Source organism: Dendropsophus ebraccatus, chromosome 10 (assembly GCF_027789765.1).
Source record: "Dendropsophus ebraccatus isolate aDenEbr1 chromosome 10, aDenEbr1.pat, whole genome shotgun sequence".
Classification (NCBI taxonomy): Eukaryota; Metazoa; Chordata; class Amphibia; order Anura; family Hylidae; genus Dendropsophus; species Dendropsophus ebraccatus.
This window is the reverse complement of record NC_091463.1, coordinates 49,010,576-49,032,965: the sequence shown is the minus strand read 5'-3', so window position 1 is coordinate 49,032,965 and position 22,390 is coordinate 49,010,576. Positions and strand designations below refer to the sequence as shown.

At 40.6% G+C, this 22,390-nt stretch overlaps 2 protein-coding genes across 7 annotated transcripts in view; one reads left to right on the top strand and one right to left on the bottom strand.

Annotated features, from left to right (window-relative positions):
• ARHGEF9 (Cdc42 guanine nucleotide exchange factor 9) overlaps positions 1–7,882 on the top strand; it is a 296,681-nt gene extending 288,799 nt beyond the window's left edge. For all 5 annotated transcript variants that reach the window (XM_069986579.1, XM_069986581.1, XM_069986580.1 and 2 more), the window contains one exon: positions 256–7,882. In XM_069986579.1, the coding sequence (XP_069842680.1) occupies positions 256–443 (188 nt within the window). In that variant the 3' untranslated portion in view covers positions 444–7,882. The remainder of the gene's footprint in view (positions 1–255) is intronic.
• Positions 7,883–15,653: 7,771 nt separating this feature from the next.
• On the bottom strand, positions 15,654–21,228 carry LOC138802929 (uncharacterized). Of its 2 annotated transcripts, none has more exons than XM_069986695.1 (2): positions 20,254–21,228; positions 15,654–17,047 (listed from the first exon to the last, which is right to left on the bottom strand). In XM_069986695.1, exons 1-2 carry the CDS (start codon positions 20,687–20,689, stop codon positions 16,446–16,448), a joined length of 1,038 nt encoding a protein of 345 aa, XP_069842796.1. In that variant the 5' UTR covers positions 20,690–21,228; the 3' UTR covers positions 15,654–16,445. The 2 variants fall into 2 exon arrangements, 1 of the variants encoding a protein (XP_069842796.1); XR_011364828.1 differs by lacking the exon at positions 15,654–17,047 and adding an exon at positions 17,777–18,036.
• Between the last annotated feature and the right edge of the window lie 1,162 nt (positions 21,229–22,390).

Sequence of the window (22,390 nt, the reverse complement as noted above, 5' to 3'; positions counted from 1 at the left end):
GCAAGAGAGAAAAAGTTTCAGTGCAAGCTGTCTTCTGCTCGCTGGACAGCCTTACAGCAGAAACCCTGCTGTAATAGACAGTACAGACAGCAATGTAGACTTGCCATATTCCATGGCAGCAAACATTCAGAAAATGGATCGAACAAAAGAATTATGTTTTCTAACTTTTACTTTCTAAAATCTTATTTCATCAGTTTAATAAAGAGTTATATCACTGATCTATAGCAGTCTAATTGGTGTGTGTTTCTCTTCTAGCTGGCGTCAACTGTCCACGCTCGGTCCCTCCAGCATACCCGCCGCCTCAGGAACCAGGGGCAATTCAAGGACAGTATATGGTGACCGATGGCATAAACCAGCCACAAGTTTTTGAGTTCACTGAACCCAGAAGAAGTCAATCCCCTTTCTGGCAAAACTTCAGCAGGTTGACGCCTTTCAAAAAATAATACTAAAAATATAAATATATAAATATATATTGAGAAAGGAGTATTAAAATAGAAAAAGAAATTATATTTATAGACGGACCTTTTTTCGGAGAAGCACTGTTGCAACTATACTATGAAAGGACCAAATACAAAAATAGCAAACAAGACAGGAAAACTAACTTTAAACAGTTTTTATTTCCTTAAAAAGTTTAATTTTTTTCCCGTCAGACTACAGGAACTGCTCTGCTTTTTGAAAAGCTCCACAAAACATTTCCTCTCTCTGAAGAGTTCTGTCATAGTCACAAGACTCTCGCTGTTTCTTTCCTTGGACTCTGGGACTTCTCTTGCTTTCCGTGATAGTGACCACTAATGTTTTTGGATTACTTGGTGGAAATTGCACATTTTGCTCAAAGAACATTATCTCTGTTTAACAGAGAAAACATATGGTGGTTAATGGAAAGCACTAAGTAAAACACACAATCTGCTTTCATTTCACAATATTCACTCTACATACACAACAACACCTCCAGGTCCAGTGGGGCTGTCGGTTGTTAGTCCTCCTGGCCTTGAAGGAGTTGTCTTTTGCCTCATCCACATTGCTTCCATAAGAGCAACCATTTTGAAAGTGGTCAAATTCTCAACAAAGCACTCCTGCACAATAAGCAAAAGAGGAAGTTTACAGAGTATAAAGTCTGGTTACGGGCTGTGTTAACCTATTGTAAATGCACATCCTATGAAGTCAGAGAGACAGCACCCAAAGCTGCCTGTGCATTTTATCTACTATTCTTGTGTAAATCTATGTTTTTGCAGGAGGTGTAAAAAAAAATGCAGGATAGGAAGAAATTAGCTTCTTGCTTGTATATTGATCCTCCCACTGTCTTAGCGATGCCAGAGCTCTGTAGTTCCCGGTGAGTCTGCTAGCTACTGTGCAGTCTATCTATTGCTTTACTTGTTCCATAAATGTTCTGGGATAGGATGAAAGTCCATCAAACAGGGATTATTAGAGTTTTTTTTACATACTGAATATTTATTTTCTGTTCTTTCCAAAGAGTCTTTTTCTTTCTTTCCCGTATTACTTTGAATGCTGTCACTTCCCATTCCTAGGTGAAGATGGCCGCAAAGTTAGCCAGTAATTATTCTTATTCTTATTTGGAGTCACTGTGAGCTTTGTAACTTAAAGACCATGTGAAAACAGACAAGATTTGCTGCTTGATGTCCTACACTTTTGGTATACATTGATGCTGCATACCCATTTCTGCATAGGTGATGCCTGAAGCCTGGTCTGAATGGGAGAATCAACCACATGGTTTGTGGAATAGTCCCTTGTCAAAATGGCAATAACGTCTGTGGTGTCAAATCCCTAAGGCTTCACATGTACCGTGCAGAGCACTTTAGCCGGAAGGGCAGCAGCGCACTGTAATAATCGCTGTCAGTCCTGGTGCTGGCTTGAGTTATAAATATGTCATGACATACTGTATCACTTATTGCAAGTCTTTAAGCTTCTCTGCACATTGGTATTTACAAGTACTTTTATAGCTATTGCCTTCCCTTTCCCTCCTATCACTTCCTATTCTATATCTAGCCTCAAACCTTCCTTAAACACATATATCTTCCTTCTATTGATTTGGCCATTGCCTTACACGTTTTATGTGTTCTCTCAGTTTGGTATATTCTGTTCTCTCCTTCTGCTTTTTCTCGTATTTAGTATGCTGCTCAGTACACCTTCCCATGCTGCAGATAGGCTCATTCATATAAATGGGTCTATATCCCCCTTGAGTAAAAGGAAGATGGTGTCAGAGCTTATTAAACAGTTGCCTTTGTTTCATCTCTCACATTGCTTTCCCAAGGTGATCCTGTCCTTTTGTTTGTAGAACGTGGCTGTTTTTTTCATCCCCCTGTCGTCTTGCTACACTGCATCTCTTCCTAGAACACTTTGATGATTGAGTCTGGTCTCAGAGCTCACTACTGCCAGCTGTACCCACCTTTCACTGTGCTGAATGATCCCTGCGCCAGGTGCCTTGGGACTGGCTGTTCATAGACCACCAGCAGGAAGGAAACAATTGAGATCATGCTCAGCTCACGAAATCTGAAGGTGCATCCACTCTTACTGTTGGTTACAGACAATGAATTGCCCATCCCTTATTATTATTTGTCTTATTCCATAAATTCTATATTTGAATTTTTTTAATTGAAAGCCAATCTGGATATTCAGCATTACTTTTTAATGGTATATGTGTACAACACAGCACATCATCTGTTAACCCTAATTCCTCAGAAATCCAGTGGTCTTGTTTGTCAATGTTTGCATGCTACCTATATACCAGAAGGCACTCTGGAAGGCAAGAACACACTCATACATACTGCATAGTTTATATGGTAAAGGACTTTCTAGGAAAAAAAACATTTTTGGGTCTGACTTGTCTGACTCCTCAATCGGACACTACACACAACATGTCAGGATGCACTGATCTCTTGTCATTGGGGTATTAAATCCAACCAGCTGAAGACAATCATATGAAAGACAGGCATAGTGAATGTCAAGTTGGGAGATGAGTACATGGTATCCATTACATGTATTGAACCCGTTCACTAAATCTATATACAATTTTAAAAATCTACTTCTATTTTTCTAAATGTTTTATACAATATCACATCTGTTCATATTCAGGGATATACGAGTATTTACTGTTTAGAGATCAGAGCACAATGGATTGGAAGAGACATTGTTCTGTTTCCCTACACAAATCTACAGCTTGTCCCCATGATAACTATTTACGGAGAAAACTATAAGGATACAATATACAGTGAATTCCTGGTAAAATTAGGTCTGAGTACCCCTTTTCTGGTCTCCAGCGCCTTTTCTATCAGTGCTATGTCATTCCTCTAGATCATCAACAAAATACTATAACCAAGTGCGTTGCCTCTCAGATTGTCACAAAGAACACAATACTTTGCAAGTTGTACCCATGCCTCTCTATATAAGAAGGTGCTCAACATCTACCTACTGTGAATAGATACCTACACACAAAAAGATGCATTAGGATATTTTAGCATGGCATAGACAATGTAATAGTCATCATGATGGGGTGAATGCAGAGGGTTGTTGTACTCTCTTGGTAACAGGCTGTAGATATCTGCCCAGTGAGTAGTCTAGCCTAGGTCCTATAGCAGCACTTGGTGCAGTCATGATCCTTACTTTTTTTTAAAGAAAAATCCTCTTTTCCTGCTTCTCTCTCCTTTAAATTATTTATTCCTCTATATTACAGTGTTGTATGTCCTGCTTGTTCCTAGTATTTGATGTTATCTTTTTAACCCCATATTGACAGTATTTTTATAAGCCTTCATGTAATTGATAATACAGCATCCATAGAAACACATGGGGTCCTACTGTATCTTTAGATGCTGCTGAACCAATCTTATGGTGCCCCCCAATAATATAATATGGTGCCCTCCGTACAGCAGCTATAATATGTAGTACCTACAGTGTGCATGAGGCCTAATATTTCAAATGGATACTCTTCTTATCAGTGTGAGCTTTATATGCTTTTTGGCATGAGCCCAAAAAGCCTAAAGAGGCCATAGGAGCTTGATTTGCCTGCTATATTACAGATAGATAGGTAAATAGATAGATATATACTACAGACCAAAAGCATTAAATAATTAAAGTGGAATTTGCAATAAATTACAGTAGAATGGTAATAAATATATATGACATATTGTTAGTGGTAAGAATGAATGCACCTTCCTGCTAAACTAACATCCTTTTTCTTGAAAAATATGCATATCTGGATTTTCTACCTCTCTGGTTAACTGGTATTGTAGAGACCTACAGCAGATGCAGCCATGTTTGTATTCAAGTTGATATGATATTGATCTAGCTACAATTTAGGTCCCAGTTCTTTATCAGATGCCCTTCTACCTGACAGACTACCTTTTACAGGGGGTTATTCCCTGTATATCTTTTGTTCTCCTTATCAGTCCACGTTGTCTTAAGATGTTATTGGTTTTCTAGAAGGTGCAGGCACCTCAGAAGGGTAATGGACACATTTTCTTTCTGAAATTGTATTATTTTCTGCAGTGGTTTTACAGTTATGGTGCATTTTTCTTAACTGTAAAACCTACTGCTAGAGCTTGTGGCCCAGATCAGTCTTTCTCAACACCAGTCCTCAAGAACAAGTCAAGGTTTGAGGAGTTCCTTAGTATTTCACAGGTAATATAGTCCATGCATCAAGTGTTCTTTCTATGGGAAATCATCTATATATCTGTTTGGGGTACTTGAGGAATAGAGTTGAGAGACACAATCCTAGGTTACCACGTTGTACACATATTTAGTGCTTTTGCCACTATTATGTTGGTGTGTAAATAGCTGTTTACTTGAATACATTTCCCCCAGCTGCCCAGTTTTGGTCTATAATTTGTAAAGGTTCCCAACTGGAAAAATGAAGACAACACATTTTAATTAAAGGCTATGGACACCTTTGACATGTATTTGCACAAATTCTTTCTTGTGCAAATTTTACAATTTTTTTTTTGCAAGTGTAATCCCAGTGGGAGAAACAACAATGCAGAGCTGATTCAGCTCAGCATGGCTGTGTTCTGTCCTCGCAAAACCTGGAAGTGAGAGAGGATGCAGCTTTGACGATCTTAATTCTCTGCAAATGAGATTACCCCATTAAAGGGAATCAATCCTGAGAAAACACTGCTACAGCTTTAAATATGTCCCTATATGCCCCCCCCCAGCATTTTTTCCAGGCATATACAGTAAGTAAACGTTCTAAGCTTAACATATTTGTAAAATCTACCAATATAGTCATGTGGGTGATCCAGAGCTCCTAACTAGTCACTAACTAGGTGAGAAAACTTTCCAGCAATCATGTCTCCCTGGTAGCATTGGCACTCAGGGATGGCCCCTCTCTGAAACTGCCAGCTCCTATAGGCCGTGATTCCCAGGGAGGCATGATTGCAGGCAAGATTTGCCGCCAGCTGTAACTAGTTAGGACCTCCAGACTGCACTTGTGCCTACATCGGTAGTTCTTACAAAGTACATTTTTTGGACATATGAGTAATGCCCACAAGCAGTGCTGAGAAGCATAGAGGAACATATCTATAGCTGTAACAGCGTTTTTCTTATGACTGGTTCCCTTTAAGGAGTGTGATTCCTCAACACCATATGTGTTCTACAGTGTAACACAGTATAACCTGGGAGATCTAACCCTTGGTTGCTCCCCTCCTCTAAATTCTGATTAGTTGTGCACAACCTCATCTCTTTCCCTACTGCTGACCGTCAGGCTGAGGGGAGGGGGGTTACATGCACTCCACAGTTGTAAAATGACATTTTCTATTAACACATTTTAGAAAGTCATTTAAATTTGCATTTAGGATGCAAATAAAATTATTTAAGTAAAAAAGGTGTCCATTGGCTTTAACAAAACATATAATAAAATTATTTCCTATGTATTATAGGTAACATGCAGTGCCAGGCATCGTTCTTGATTTATGCTTAATTTATCCAGAAGGCTTTGGTGTACTTTCTTTGCTTTGCCCATCAGACATGAGCAGCTAAGGACATCAATGTAGGCAATAGCATTAGCATCTATGTAGGCAACATATTTGGGTAATAGCATCATCATATCATTTTTAGGTCTAGAATTATGTGCTATTTATTATCTATATAATGGATAAAGCTATTTTTTTTACACAGAACTCCATATCCTTTACAGTACATGCCTAATAGCTTACTGCATAATAGGAACATTGAACATACCAATAAAAAAGTATGAAGTGAGCTCCTTTGATGGGCGATTGGTAGATAGGCAGATATTAACCATTAGTTCTTCTTTAGACAGTAATATAATGCTTATGCGCAGTTTCTTGAATCAGAACAGCCCTTTTACGTTCAACAAGCCTATAGCACGACATGTAATCAGCCTTGTAACCAACTTATAACTACCCTTAGGCTTGTCATACACATATAAGATGATTGAAAGCTATCTCTCCTAATCTCAGTTAGGATAAAGGAAAAAGGCACTGCCAGACTTCCCCAATGCAGGTTATATCCCTTAAAGAATAAAAGGATTGGTTAAAATCCAACATGTAGATGTATTACAATTGGTAAATTCCAACGGGCTTATACAGTGTATTATTGCATAGTTATCATTGATATTTTTAGTTGCTGATTCATAGTAAAACTGCAAGATGTCCGAATAGCTGTACTGTATGTCTCGCTCACATATCTCACTGCAGTCCAGTTTTGTACATTGAGTAAGTAATAGTATGCACAGTACAGTTTGCTTTGCATGAAAGGAATGTTTGTTTTTTCTTTATTTTGTTGCCATCTGTTACAATTTTATCTTCTCTTTTGTGACATATGGAAATAGTAACTGTGATTCCTACACCCAAGATGACACATCTGCACCAGTGCAGTAGTGCACCCTATGTGCTGCCACGTCTATCTCACCAGCATCTTCATATCATCAATGCACAATCAGTATTTTACACAGAACGTTGTATATAGAGATCTATCTGAGCTGCATCTACCTGAGTCTACATCTCCACAAATGCTAAAAGCCATTAAGTGTGCCAAAATTGTCTACAAATGACTAATACAGGTTAACATTATCCTTTAGACACACATGCTAGCAGTCCCATTACCCTATGTGAATCTCTGTATCTAAACTTTGAGACACATTGCTACTATATAGTATGTTAATGAAGCAGGGTGTATATTCAATGGTGCTATTTTCAGACATTATCTAATGTAGCCTGTAGTCGTAGATCACTGGACCACCCTTCATTTACTTATCATTGTATAATGAGTCATTTTTATTTATTACTGTTTATCAATGAGGACTCAGCAATCGTATGTGAGTTTTACACAGTTACATGGCTTAGAGGAGGCCTAGACAAGCCAGTGCTATCCATTGGAACAAAGTCACAACACGGTTTGGCAGCCCTGATATTATATGAGATATAGGATATGACTGCTATAGAGGAGAGGACATTGCATGTCTTGTGGATACAAGTTCATGATTTAATTCCAGCATCAATAAGCTATAGATCAGATTTGTGGAAAGCCATAGCAGACAGACCTATTTTGATGCCTTCATAGAATTACCAATATAATAAAAAAATATTATTTTTTATTATGGTTCACAGTAAAACTACAAGATCGGTTTAGTTTTTTTTTAGTGTTAGTATTTAGTGTTACTAACAAAAAAAAAACAACCTTTTTGATTTTTCACATAGAGAGATTTCAAAAGTTTGGATAGGTTTGGGTTTGGGTCCTGATACCCCACAATCACTAGATTGAGTGGTGGACGTGCTCAGCTAAGCACCCCTTTCCCATTTCTCACCTTACTGCTGGTGACAGGCTCCATGAACTTTCTTTAGAGTCCAATTCCTGCAGTGTGGAAAGATGTGAAGATAAGCGCTCAGCTAAGTACTTCTCTCTGCTGGTACTCAGCATCTGCTGAGAGGGCAGAGCATGATACAAATAATCTTATGCATGAAGTCATGCACCACCCCCATCAGGCCGCGCACTGGCCATAACACAGTCTATCAGTTTTGCATGAAGTCGTCTTTCAATTAGGGAATTAAGGAAAAGGCCGTCCTATTGGCATTGCAAACCAGTACAGAATAAGCTGAAAGTTAGGAAACCCCCCTTAGGCTATGTTCACACAACGTTCTTTTTAAGTAAAAAAAAACGTTCTTTACTGCAGGGGCGGCATTGCATTGAAGTCAATGCAATACCGCCCGCTGTGTTCTCACATGGTTATTCTAACCCCCGAGCTTTAAAACGGGCATTAGAATAATGTGCCTGTCCATTATTTCTGGCCGTTGTCCACTGAACAGTGTCCAGAAACATCAGATGTTCACACAACGCAATGTGAAGCAGGTCCGCACATTGCATTGGAGTGAATGGCTAATTGATTTGCACAGCCGCCGGTGGCCGCAAATCAACTGTGAAAAAAGAATGTGCCTGCAGCCGATACAGAGGTATCGGCTGCAGGAACGGGCTGAGTGCAGCCCGAAGGCCAGCTGTTTAACAGCGTCCGTTGCTACGCAACGGACGCTGTTAAACGTTGTGTGAACATTTGGTTCTGGTACTTAGGGTTCATGGGAGCTCTCCTGTTTTCATTCACTGTCTTGACTGAATGCAAATAGTGAATATATATCTATCCAGCTGCATTCTTCTTCTCTATAAAGCTATTACCTGTGAATGTGCATAGACACTTTGTGTGTATAACTAATACTTGTAACATTCAGGTGGCACCTGGGTGGTGGGTATAACAGCTTTGCAGCAACCTATACTAACCACTAGTGAAAAAAAAAATCCTGCACAAGTTAATGAAAACACTTTATCTATTTCATGTGCCATGAGAACCTCTATGTTATACGGACCCTTGTCACCTGTGGCTGCCTCATCATTGTGTGGGTCTAATCCATCCAAAGAGTCATTCTTCCAGTGCCAAAGCTTCTCCGCTGTCTCTCCTGTGCCCTGTTGCTAGTGATATGGAGTGATTGCCATCAGTCCTGGCCTCTGTGCTCATTCACCAGCTTTCCTAAAGCAGAAACAATATTATTCTGAGTCTCAGCTACTTGTGTGGCAGTGTCTTGCTGAAAATATTGACAGCTAGCCTTCGGGTAAGACATTAGCCTCGGGCAGTGTAATTCCTGCAGACTCTTACTGTCACAGAGCCCTGCAAGTTCTAAAACCTTCCTACTTTTTCAGTTCATTTTCCAAGAGCTTACAATGTGTGCAGGATATTAGAAGTGTCATCTACCATGTGTTTTCAAGAAATTCAGTGTTCTTGAGCAAAGGCCTTCTACCATGCAGGCTACTATGTTTTCATTTCATAACCTCTCATATCTGACATTCAGTGTTCTCATACAGGCAGCGCAGGCTGTGTCTCTTTAAATGAATGTGAGAGAGATGAGGCAGATTTAGGGTTCAAAAAGTCCTGCAATGGAGCAAAACTTATTTTTTTAAGAATGGTTGCACCTTTGAAAACTGGCCCCTGTATATAATAAAAATACTCAACTCCAGTGTCATTTACTAATCATTCCAATGCATTGTAAATATGACACCTCTAGAATACATTTGAATTGTCATTCTACTATCGGATGACCATCTGACCATCCTCTGTATTATTAATTCTTGTATTTGTGTTTTTTTTTTTATTATTATTTTACTTTTCTCACATGTTTCTTTTTTGATAAATGCGCCAATATATTATTTGCAGCTACATTTCAGGAAACTTATAATTAGAGATGTGCGAACCTCAAGCATGTTTGGGTCCGTCCGAACCAGAACTCTCAGTGGCTGAAGAACTTGGATGCAGCCCTAGGGCGTACTGGAAAACATGGAGACAGCCACATTTGTAGTCAGCCTTAGAGCTGCATCCAATTTATTCAGCCACCGGTTATCAAATGCCGATGAATCCGAACATGCTCAAAGTCCGCTAATCTCTATTTATAATCTCTTAGTTAAGATAAGTTCTGCATGATATCACAACTTAGGTTCCTTTTCTTTATTTTATTTGCGCAAAAAGAAACACAGGTGGAATTGTACATGGATTAATATCATTGTGATGTTTTTTTTTAGTATGCAGAAAAAAAAGATGGTCTGCACTTCTTGTTCTAAGCCAAAAAAACCTTGACTTCAGAGCTTGGGTTTATTCAAAGTCAGAACAAAGAGGTTTGTTATTTAGCTACTGTTTCCAAATGTTTTGTCTCTTACGTTCTGTTACAAAGGGTTGTTTGGCGCTGTCAAACAAATGTAAAAGTTTTGTGTAAAGGAAAACAAAAATATTGTTTTAAAGAGTGTTGTCAGAAACACTGAGCCTTATGAGAAAAAAAATATTTATGGAGAAATAAAAAAAATGGAAAAAGGCATTTTTAAAGTATTTTTAAATATTTTATTTATGTAAAAAAAAAAATTAAACGTGTTGGATCTTACAGCTCTAAAAAGAACATGTGCATCCTAAACTGTTTTTTAAATGTCACTAATAGCCCAGCTACAATGCCTAGGCATCTGTTTTGTACAAAATAAACTGTTTGTTCATCTGTTATGTACCTCAAGACGATTACAAATATTGTCTGTCCCTTAAGATTCTACTTGGATAAAGAGCAGTAATCCTCTTTGCATGTGGCTGGAGCATACATTTGTGCTTACAGATGACATAGTATTTGGGAAGACTGCAAACATTTGAAAATCTCAATATGGCAAGAAAATGTAGCAGTAGGTAAGCATTAACTCCTATAACCATATGCAGACCAAGGCAGAGCTATACTAAACAGGTAAAGTTTGACCACATACACATCAATAGGTGCCATATTATTTTTCTTTACAATTGGGAGATTCATCTGGGCCATAATATGGATCTGTGCATGAGATATCTGGCTGTGGCTGCAATAGGGTAAGGGCTTGGTTCCATACATTTCATTCACATATGTAGATGTCTGATCTATATACATATTTCCTCTTCTCACATTGTGTGTACACAATCCACCACCACATGCCATCATAACACCCAAAGGGGCATTGAGACCAACTTAGAATGTACTAGAGAGTGTGATGGTTAGAACACTATCTATTATTCAGTCATTGTATACTTTATACTGTCACGGAGACAGACATTTTGAAAGATGCTACAGTATATTCTCTAGGTAATACTGCTGTGGAATTTCTTTGTTCTTCATCATATTGCTACAAAGGTTTCTTGCACAGCCTGGGATTACAAGATGGATACCTCAAGTGTATGGTAGGTGTGCTTGTGATGGGAATGCTCTTTATCTAAGGAAACATATGTCAGACATTTAATAGAAGGTAGATATTATTATATTACTGTATACAAACTATCATTTGTAGGTGAGACATTGTATTCTCTTAAAATATTACCCAGTAGACTTCATCTCTCTATTGGCACCACTAGGCATCACTAAAGTTTGGCTTCAGTTCTTTTTTATCATCTAGTTAGGCTGGATTTTATGGAAACTCATTCTCAGGGACCCCTCTTCACCACCTCACCTACTGTCTACCAGGCCCAGTCCACTACTTGCAGGACTGTCCCAAACAGGACCACAATCCAGGCCCACAACTTAGGCTTCACTTTAGGCCTCCTTTAGCTCATCAAGTAAATCTTCAGGCCTTGAAGTCATCCAGATCTCACTGCAACTATCTACCTGTCCACCAGGGCTAGGGATTCCCTTTCTGCCCGCAAACTGGACAAGTAACACTCAGATGTCCACAAACAAAGCATACCTCTCTATTCCTGGGCTATGCTAACAAAAACTTATAATCATACCTGCCAAGACTGCCTTTACTTTACTTATTTGGCTCCAAACACCAGTGTTATCAACACCTCTCTTTGCACTCATTGTGGTGGTCCAATGCTTTAATGTCTCTATTTATGTCCTTCTGCCACTAACAGGTTCTTTTAGGGCCAGTACTTGCACTTGTCCTTGTGTCCTGCGATTGTCAAACCAACTGGTAACAATCACATCAATACAGCATGGTGGCAACACTGGACATAATAGCAGAGTGGTCACCTGTGGATTCGCAGCGAGATCCGCTGCAGATCCACTCCCATTCATCCCTATAGAGCACATACTCGCAGCAGGATTGAAATCCTGCTGTATGTGCGTTAACCCCCTGCAGCCTTGCAGCCAACTGCCGAGAGCATACATTACCTGCTCTGCGTCACGGCTGCATGTCAGGCTCCTGGCTCCGGTCCCGCTTAGCCAATCAGTACTGTGCACTCCGCTGCGGATCCGGTAGGTGTGACGGCACCCATACAATAGAGATAAGCAAACTTGTCGAAACTTGTGGAATCCATAAATCCAGGCAGTGGGATTCGAATGTAGGTTGTTTGGGTTTGTGTGGAGCAGAACTTCCAGCTAGTTTGCTTAGCTCTAATATAAAACAAATAATTATTATACAAAAGTTTTAACGTTTTAAAAAAATGTTTGTGGAAAGGATGCTGCAAAGTCAGATGCAGGGATTCAGGGAGGCCTCTGATTGGCTCCAAATAAACAAAGATTTTTGAAAGCATCCTTACTTTGCAGCATTTTTTCTTACTCTGCCTAAATGGTTCACACAATACTGTTAGCTGAAAGCACAATTAGGTCATGATGGTCCTGCTGAATTTCGCTCAGTGTAATAGGAGTGGTGGCAACAGACCGCCACTGACTTCAATGGGCCACCCAAACAATTTAATGGTCATTTTGGCAGCCCCTCCCGCTCCTCCCCTCTTGCTGTCTGTGAAAGCTGACAGGTTTGCGCTAACTTCCCCTGAAAAATTGTGCTGTGCAATACAGCCTTAAGAATGCTAAGCTGTTCAGGTGTTTGGATGTCTATAGACCATAGACTGTGATAATGGCTGATAGCAGAGAAATCCAGTTTGCAACTGCTGTGTACATTTATCAAGGTCTGGACCTGTAAATAAGCCTTCCTAGGCACCTAATGTACCTATGTGCCAAATGTGGTGTCAAATGGTTGTGGTGATAGAGAACAGATATATAGGCACACAGAAAAACATTTACTTTTATTATAAAGATGTGATACACATTTAAATTTTCGAACATTGCTTAGTGGGAAAAGCCCTTTAACTATAAAGCTACAGCTGTCTGGAAAAAGTCTCGTAGTCCTAGTATTAAGAAACATGCTAAAATGATATTTTCATACTCAAAATCTACTTAGAACTGCAGGCAAATGCTGCTGTGACATTACATTGGAAATACGCCTAGGAATAAAGGCAAATGCTACTGTGACATCATTCCAATATAACTCTGCCTATAGACAACATAATAAAAGAAAAGCTATTGTACATCGCAATAGAATTCTAGAGTATAGACAAAGCTATTGTGACTTTTACAATGAAATGTTGTCTATTAATAAAAAAAAAATTGCTATTGTGACATCATCTCAATAATTTTCCTTGGGAAACAACTCCTGTCAATTAAAACAACAACAACAACAAAAAAACCTAGTGTAACAGCATGATATAACTGCGCATAGAATACAACTGGAAGTCTGTCTATGGACAAGGATATCATCACAACAAAATTACAATGGAATTTTAACTGGAATTTAAGACATACACTATTGGGATATCATCAAAAATCACCACACAATAGAATTCTACCTGGAAAAAAAAGATAAAAGCTTTTGTGTCCTCATGAATATGTAACTCTGCCTAGAAATGAAATGTATGTTACTGTAACATCGGAACAATGGAATATATTGGCTTGGAAAAAATCGTATTATGACATCATCACCATGGAATTCTGCCTGGGAATTGAGATAAAAGCTATTATTCCATTATCACTATAGAATACTTGTTGGAAATAAACTACATCATTATCAAAAAATGAAATTGTTTTGCCTAAAAATAAATATTTGAGGCTAGATTCTCTTTTTCAGTTCTCTTTGGTCTATAAAAAAATTGTCTCATCCATTGTATCTGTTTATTTTTTATAAGTTTTCAAACTAAAATAATATATGTAAAAATGCATAGTGCAACAGCACACCTATCTTGCAAAATATGCAAGTATAGACCTAATAATTCCCAGCTTCTCCCAGATTCCCAGGACTAGATCCAGCTTTTCCCAGCACCCGGGGAGGAGCGGCACAAAGCAGCAGTCAGTTAAAAGGCAGTAGACTGATGAGTGGATTGCAGAGATAACAAAGTGCTACATTTCGTTATTACTGTAAATTCACTCATCTCTAGTCACAATATATGTTATTTTTTTTGTTTAGCACCTGTACGGCAATTGATCTAAAAAAAATAATAATCCCTGCAATATCCAATAATAATAAAAATAATAATAATAATTATAATAATAATAATAAATCTTAAATAGTTTGTTAAAACACCAAAAAAGACTGACTTTTTCACATCTTTTGTTTGCAGACAAAGAGGTATACGAGGCCTCAACAGAGATCTACCCTTCAATGGAAACCGAATCCTATTAAATGGCTTACAACTGCATCCGTTTTTCCATGGCAAAAATCCCCGCTCCTGCTGGAGTAAACCATTGCAAAAGTAAGAGACCTGCTCCGGAGCAGATATTTCATTGTCTGCTGCATAGCAGGCCCAGGTCCTCCAGATTAAGGCCACATTCCCACGTTCCGTGTTCTGTGTCAAACACGGATGTGGTATGCCTGTAACGGAGTCCCGCCCCCACCAACCCTTCCCCCCACACACACACACACGGACAGCATCTCTCACATGATGCTGGGAGCGAGGGAACTGTATGGATATGCAACGCTCTGTACTGAATTAGCCATGTGGCTGCCTCACTACAGCACAGCACATATTGATACAGTTCCCCCGGGGGGGATTTGTTACATGCATTTCATGTCCATGTTCCGTGCAGAACATGGAATGTGTGAATACAGCCTTAGTAAATCCAGTAGGGTTCATGGGAGCAAGGCTTAATTTCATTCTTCACAAAGACTTTTGTGACATAATCACAATAAAATTCTGCCTGGCAACAGAGATGGTTATGGGTTATAGTAAGTGTTTACTATCAACCTTAGAGCTCTCTTCTCACAAACACCTCTGCAGTCTTTCTGTTCCATAGGCTTTGCTGCCTCAGGTAATAATATTGATATGTACGCTCAGGTACATGGACACCCACCACCAAGAAAATGCAAAGCAAAGGTGGATCTCCCCAACCAATGGACCACATTCAAAAGTTACACACTATGCAGTGCTTAAAGTGTACCTGTGCCTTTAACAGGATTTTATGAGGGGTTGAAGACTACATTTATATTACATCTATACTAGCAGACCTCATATAAGAAGAATTCTTTCATATTGGCTCCCTATCTGCTAAACTAACATTCAGAGGAAAAAACTACATTTCCCATCAATACAGGGAGTATGACAGGAATTGAATGAAGCTCAAGTTGTGAGGTAAAATAAGGAGCAGTCCTGCTACAAGAATTAGGAGAGAAAAAAAGAGTCTACTGTGAGCAACTTTCATCTAAAGAAGACAGACTATGGCTATGTTCACACAAAAAAAAATTAAATAATGTCTGTTATTACCAAATTATAACTGAAGTCAATGGAATGACAGCCGCCCAATACACATAGGGGGAGATTTATCTAACTGGTGTAAAGTAAACCTGTCTCAGTTGTCCCTAGCAACCAAAAGATTACACCTTTCATACCTCACACGGAAATGCAGCCCCCAATACCCCCCCTGAAATAAGACTAACAAGCATTTGGAATATAAAGGCCGTGGCACTTTAATAAGGGTAAGCAAATACACTGTTAAGCACCAATATCATAAATAATCAAATAATTTAATCAATAAATAAATCAATAAATAAATAACCGAGCCATAGCTTAACAGAAGGACATGCCCGCCCTGAGAGCAGGGCGACAATACCCCCTCTATCAAAGTGCCACGACAAAGTCCTTGAACATAAGGGAGGGCGGGTGGGAGCAGCTTCTTCTGTACAGCTACTCTGACTGACACAGCTGAGAGCCGGCTCCCCTATAAATACCATTCCAAATCTCCCGCTCTCAGCCAGCTGACCAATCCAAACAGAGGGCACCTTTCTATTTTTAGCTCACTGTATTCCCACACAGCTGTAATCACCAATCACAACGCTGGCTGTTGCTAAGCAGAATCTCCAAGACTTGTGGTACCTGTAGGAATAGAAAGAAGGGGGGGGGGGGGAGAGAACAACTACCACATACATGTAAAACCAAACTTGTACTAAAAAGGGGGGTGGGGGCGCAATCCCGTGTGTCCCCCTTTTATAAAGGGGGGCCCTTTACACGGAAATGCAGCCCCCAATACCCCCCCTGAAATAAGACTAACAAGCATTTGGAATATAAAGGCCGTGGCACTTTAATAAGGGTAAGCAAATACACTGTTAAGCACCAATATCATAAATAATCAAATAATTTAATCAATAAATAAATCAATAAATAAATAACCGAGCCATAGCTTAACAGAAGGACATGCCCGCCCTGAGAGCAGGGCGACAATACCCCACCTGCCTGGTCAGAGAAGCTGACCAGGCCCCACCTCCAACAGTGCCACGGCACCCAATTCTATAATTGACTGAAAATTGGCATTTAGAATGTCTGACCCAATGTCGGATAGGTGCACGAGGTCAGACCAATAAAGGCCGGGTAAATATCCCTCAAGGTCCAGGTGCCTAAATGATAGGCCACCTAGAGAGGGGATAAATTTAGACACTGCAAAGTTAATACGCTTCCTAATTTTTTCGTAGAAGTACAGTCCTTTGCGCATCCAGGAGAGACGAGGAATGATCTCAGAAAAAACTAAAATACACTCAGGAAAAAATACATTTAAACAACGACAGATCCCTCTTGATCTCCACAATAAGTCCAGAGTTTTTAATTTTCCTATGTCATCGCCCCCGGCGTGTATAATTAAAATATCCGGGGGGGGCAGAGCTGAGGCTAGACTATGCAGGATGGCATATATTTCCCTCCACCGGAGACCACTATACCCGAACCACTGCACCTCAAACTGCTCCAAGTCAAAACTCAGGTTTACCCCATAATTATGCCGCTCAGCTCTCTTGGAAGCCCATACCACAAATGAGTGGCCTAGGATCCATACACGCCTACTCTTACCTGAAAGAAAAGAAGATAATTACTAGTGAACTAAACCAGGACTAAATGTATAATCTAAAGCGATCAGAGTCCCATCTGCCCAAACGCTTAATCAACTGCTCGTCCAACCCTGCTGCAGCGGCCTCAGTTGCCGCGCCAATCCTGAAAGAGTGACTGGTAAAACGCAATTCAGAGAGGCCTAGCTCCGCAAAGCAACTTAAGAACCCTGTTAAACTGGTACCTAGTAACAAAAGACAAATCCTGTTGTATAAATAGAATACCATCAATAGCAGGTCTAACAGCAAGAAAAGCCGCCATACACTGTACTGGACAAACTACAGAGCCACTAAATGTATTTAACTTTACAAGCGAACCCCTACCCAGCTGATCAGTTTTAGAATATCTTAACAAAACACATAAAACGCCAAAACTAATAGAAATGTCTGAAAACAACAAGCCCGAGGGAGAGGTTTTACTAAATGATACTAACTCACCCAGGCGAAAAGCGCCAAAGAAAGCTAATGAAAATAATGCTTTAAACAAAACATCCTCAAAACTAGAGCAACAAACAATATGTAAAACTTCATGTAACTTTAATAACAGATCAATAGTAATAGGGCCACGCACATCTGGAGAGACACGTCCCTTTTTGTAACCTTTAAGAACCTGTTTAATAAGGAAAAAACTAGAAATACTATGCAGACCCAGAATTTTAAAAAAGAACGAAACACCATAAAGATTTCACTATAGCAGAGTGAGAAAGCTGTTTAGCAATTAACATATTTACAAAAGCTAATGACAACCACACATCATGTTGTAGATGGTGCTCCTGTAAGGAAAAACAAAAGACTTCCACTGGGACCATGCAACTGCATAGGCAGTCCAAGTACGAGGTGCCACTGACTTCCTAATTAGCTGCGCTGTTAGTCCCAGATCAGCGACCACAAGTGATTTGGGCAAGCAGTGCCCACAGCCACCGCCTCCGGAGCCAGACGCCGGAAATCTGCAAACTGACCACGAGATAAAGAATCAGCTATAGTGTTCTTACTACCCTGTAAATGTACAGCCTTTAGCCAGATCTTATTAGACATACAGTACAATACTAAGTGGCGTAACAATTTTATAACCATGGCTGATTTTGAAGACAGGCAATTCACTGCATAAATGACTCCTTTATTATCAGACCTTAATAACACCGGGAATAATTCTAACAGAACAATATTCTTCCATACACCAGCCTGGACCCATGTATCAGGCCAAGGCTCAGCTGACCACTGTCCAGCAAAATAAGCCCCGTAACCGTGAGCACTCGCCGCATCAGTATATAAAGCAATAGCATCAGACTCTACAAACTCCGGTAAAAAGACAGAATGACCATTCAAAGTAGATACAAACTCCAACCACATGCTCAGATCCTCCTTAAGCGGTTTGGTAAGGCGGATGTGAGCACGGGGAGATTTTAAACCAGCAGTAGCTGCATAGAGTCTCTTAGAAAATATACGACCCATAGGAATGACACGCATAATAAAAGCCAACAAACCTAAAACTGATTGCAATTCCTTTAAAGTCACCTTAACTTTCTGTAACATACACTTCAATGCGCATTTTAATCTGGATAACTTTTAATCTGAATTCCATTCTCACTGTATCCAATGTGATACCTAGAAACTCTAAACAGTGACACGGCAATAAACCAATAAACCGAAAATCGTCTAGGTAGTGAACGACGGCACCATCCGGTACCCCATAATTCACCATCCAGTGCAGAAACGTTGCAAAAAAAAAAAAAAAAAAAACTCAAAGTAATAGCATGAAAGAGTAAAACCCATTGGTAAACAACGATAAAAGTAATAATTATTATCAAAACAAAAGCCAAGTGAACTAAAACCTTCAGGATTAACCAGTAACAAACGGAATGCAGACTTTATATCACATTTAGCTAACAGGGCCCGAACACCAAAAAACACGAATAACTCTTACAGCGTCATTTAATGAAGCATAAGAAACTGATGACAAAGATTTATCTGCATTATCATTCAAGGAAGAGTGCAACGGGTAAGATAAATGATGAATTAACCTGTACTCCCCTGGCTCCTTTTTAGGGACCAATCCTAAGGGGGAGATGCGAAAGTTAGGAAAGGGGGGTGCAGAAAAAGGTCCCGCAACCCTCCCTTCCCGAACTTCCTTCATTATTTTGTCCCTAACCACGGCCTCATGCAAGGACACAGATTTTAAATTGTCCACCACCACGCATCCTAAACCATCCTAAGGCGGAACATCAAAGCCAATTGAGAACCCATGAATAATCAATTCAGCTTTCTGCCTGTCTGGGAACCTGGCGAGATGAGCAACATTCTTTCCAGGCTCAAACATTTCATCATAGTTAAACCAGGCCATACCGCCAAAACTGCGGTATGCCTCTAATATATTATCCATGTGCTGAAATAAGGAGGAACACAGCTCAGGGCGCTTCTCTCCCACTACAGCACAATAGATGGTTTAATAAGCATGTAACCAGTTAAAAATAGAACGAGGTGGTGACTTTTTAACATCATCAGGTTTATCATCTGTACGCTTCACCAACACATCCTTACTAGCAGGTAGCAATGACATCACATCTACAAATTCACCCATCCAGATTTTTTCCTTCACACATAATTGTAAGTGGAAGCCAAGCGGTGACATCTCACAGGCTAGAGCCTCTTTAACACAAATCTCAGGCACATCAGCACCTTCTCAATCACTGGCGTATTACAAGAAGCAGAGCGCTCTGCTCCCAGGCTAGAGCCTCTTTAACACAAATCTCAAGAAGCAGAGCGCTCTGCTCCCAGGCTAGAGCCTCTTTAACACAAATCTCAAGAAGCAGAGCGCTCTGCTCCCAGGCTAGAGCCTCTTTAACACAAATCTCAGGCACACCAGCATACTTCTCAATCACTGGCGTATTACAAGAAGCAGAGCGCTCTGCTCACAGGCTAGAGCCTCTTTAACACAAATCTCAGGCACACCAGCATACTTCTCAATCACTGGCGTATTACAAGAAGCAGAGCGCTCTGAACCTGGAACTGACACATTAGGTACAGCAATCGTACTCTGAGACCACACATTAGCCAGCGATGGACTGCTATTAAACCCTTTAGCTACCAGGGCACAAAACTTTTTCACAGCATCATTGGCAAACAAATCACTCATGCTCACATCAGGGACAGGACCCACATTGATGTTCTCACCCACAGCTGCTGACTCCTCTCCACGGATCTGCTGCGGTGTAAACTCCTCTGCGGCACTCTGCTGGGATGCGGACACCTGCGGGGCTGCGGTCACCTGCGGGGCTGCGGACACCGGTGGGGGCGCGGTCATCTGTGGGGAGGCTGCACCGCGGCTCCTATGGGAACCTCGGCTATGATGGCGATGTGCCGGGGGTACTGCCAGAAGGGGGCGGCGGGAGGGGAGCTGAATCAGCTCTCTTACTGCTCCTACTCCGCTTATATGGCCGCTCCCCCCGGCTGCTTCTTCCTCTATGCCTCCTGTCTTCCGCAGCACTCGCCTCTTGTAATACCTCCAGGTCTCTAGGGGGCAGTATACGGCACACAATTCTCCTCTTCCTCCATACGCTAGGGAGCAACTTCCTCGGACACCGGCTCTGCTAGACACCGCCTCAGCCATGCTTCACCTCCAGCTCCTTCTGCCCTCCGGATAAGCTCAGTGAGAAGGCTCTCTATACCGACTATGGCAGCTGCTGAAACCTGTTAGCTATGTGACAGGTACTGCTGAAGCTCTTTTACAGGGACACACTAACAGCCTTGCTATGCTTACAAGCACCGCTCTAGCCCAGTGTGCCCTTAGCTCTTTCACAGAAACCAGCAGTACACAGCACAGCAGCTTCTTCTGTACAGCTACTCTGACTGACACAGCTGAGAGCCGGCTCCCCTATAAATACCATTCCAAATCTCCCGCTCTCAGCCAGCTGACCAATCCAAACAGAGGGCACCTTTCTATTTTTAGCTCACTGTATTCCCACACAGCTGTAATCACCAATCACAACGCTGGCTGTTGCTAAGCAGAATCTCCAAGACTTGTGGTACCTGTAGGAATAGAAAGAAGGGGGGGGGGGGGAGAGAACAACTACCACATACATGTAAAACCAAACTTGTACTAAAAAGGGGGGTGGGGGCGCAATCCCGTGTGTCCCCCTTTTATAAAGGGGGGCCCTTTACAGACTCTTTGGAAAATGAAAGGTGGAAGATTAAGATTGAAAGGACATTTTTTCACTGTCCTTTCACCGTCTTTACTACAAAATTTAATAACCTTCAAAAAAGAACCACACACAGAAGGCCCTGAACTAGAATAGTGTACCAACAGCTGTCATTGTAATGACAGGCGCCCAAAACGCAAAATGACGTAATTTTGAGACAAAGAACGGACAGAAAAAACAGCATGTGAACATAGCCAGAGAGAGAGAAAGAGAGAAATCATCATTTATGTTTGTTTGAGGTAAACTGAAGGAGAAATACTGAGAGGACAAAGCCTTAATCTTGCCTAAAACACTTAATGAAAGATTATTTCCTCAGAGAGTAAAAAGACTGAGGTGTACTGAACAAGACTGTTCTAATATTGAGATAAAGAAAGTGATTTGAGAAGCAAATCTATGGGATATTTAGCTTACAATATTCCTAGTATCCAGGGCAGAGCAGAAGCATCACAGCTCTCACTTATTATATTGAGGTAAAAACCTTATAGACGCAGACATAACAATTATCTGTACTCTGATCGGAAAATCAACATCAAATAAATTAATTCACTTGGGCATCCAGTGATGCCCAAAAAATCCTCCTAAAATCCCTCCCGAGGTGTTGAGTCGAAAACTAGGTCTATACTGATGCATTCTGTTAAATGAAACATACTTTATATGCACAAGCATTTTGTAAATTGTAGGATTTTATTGATATAGACTTATTAATCCCCCAAGTGCTTGCTTTGTTTGATAACTCTTTGCACTTGGTTACAGACTGCCTTTGGGCATCCACTAGGTTGGGTCACTCATGCTTAGGTCACTTTCAGTCTCCTAATCTGTCCCATTAGTACTAGCAGTTGGTTTTCACATCAGATGCAAGCAAGGGGGGTTGTGGGTAATTGTCTGAACTGTTGCATGGCAACAGCAGGGTCACAGTTTACAGAGAAAACCAGGAAGTGAATACATCCATGGACAGTGGCGTAGCTACCATAGAGGCAGGGTAGGCAGTTGCTATGGGGCCCATGGAGGAGGGGGGCCCAGGGGAGAAGGTAAGAGCGTGTTTCCTCCTGCTTAACTCCTTATGTACTACAGTGTGTAAGTTACTCAATGTTTATTTACATGCTGCAACACAA

Excerpts from the sequence above, each read along its gene's own strand:
- LOC138802929 (XM_069986695.1), bottom strand. The coding sequence starts at position 20,689 with ATGGCTGAGGCGGTGTCTAGCAGAGCCGGTGTCCGAGGAAGTTGCTCC. Across the intron at positions 17,048-20,253 it reads AGAGGAGTCAGCAGCTGTGG|GTAAGAGTAGGCGTGTATGG; the intron begins GTGAGAACATCA and ends CTTTTCTTTCAG.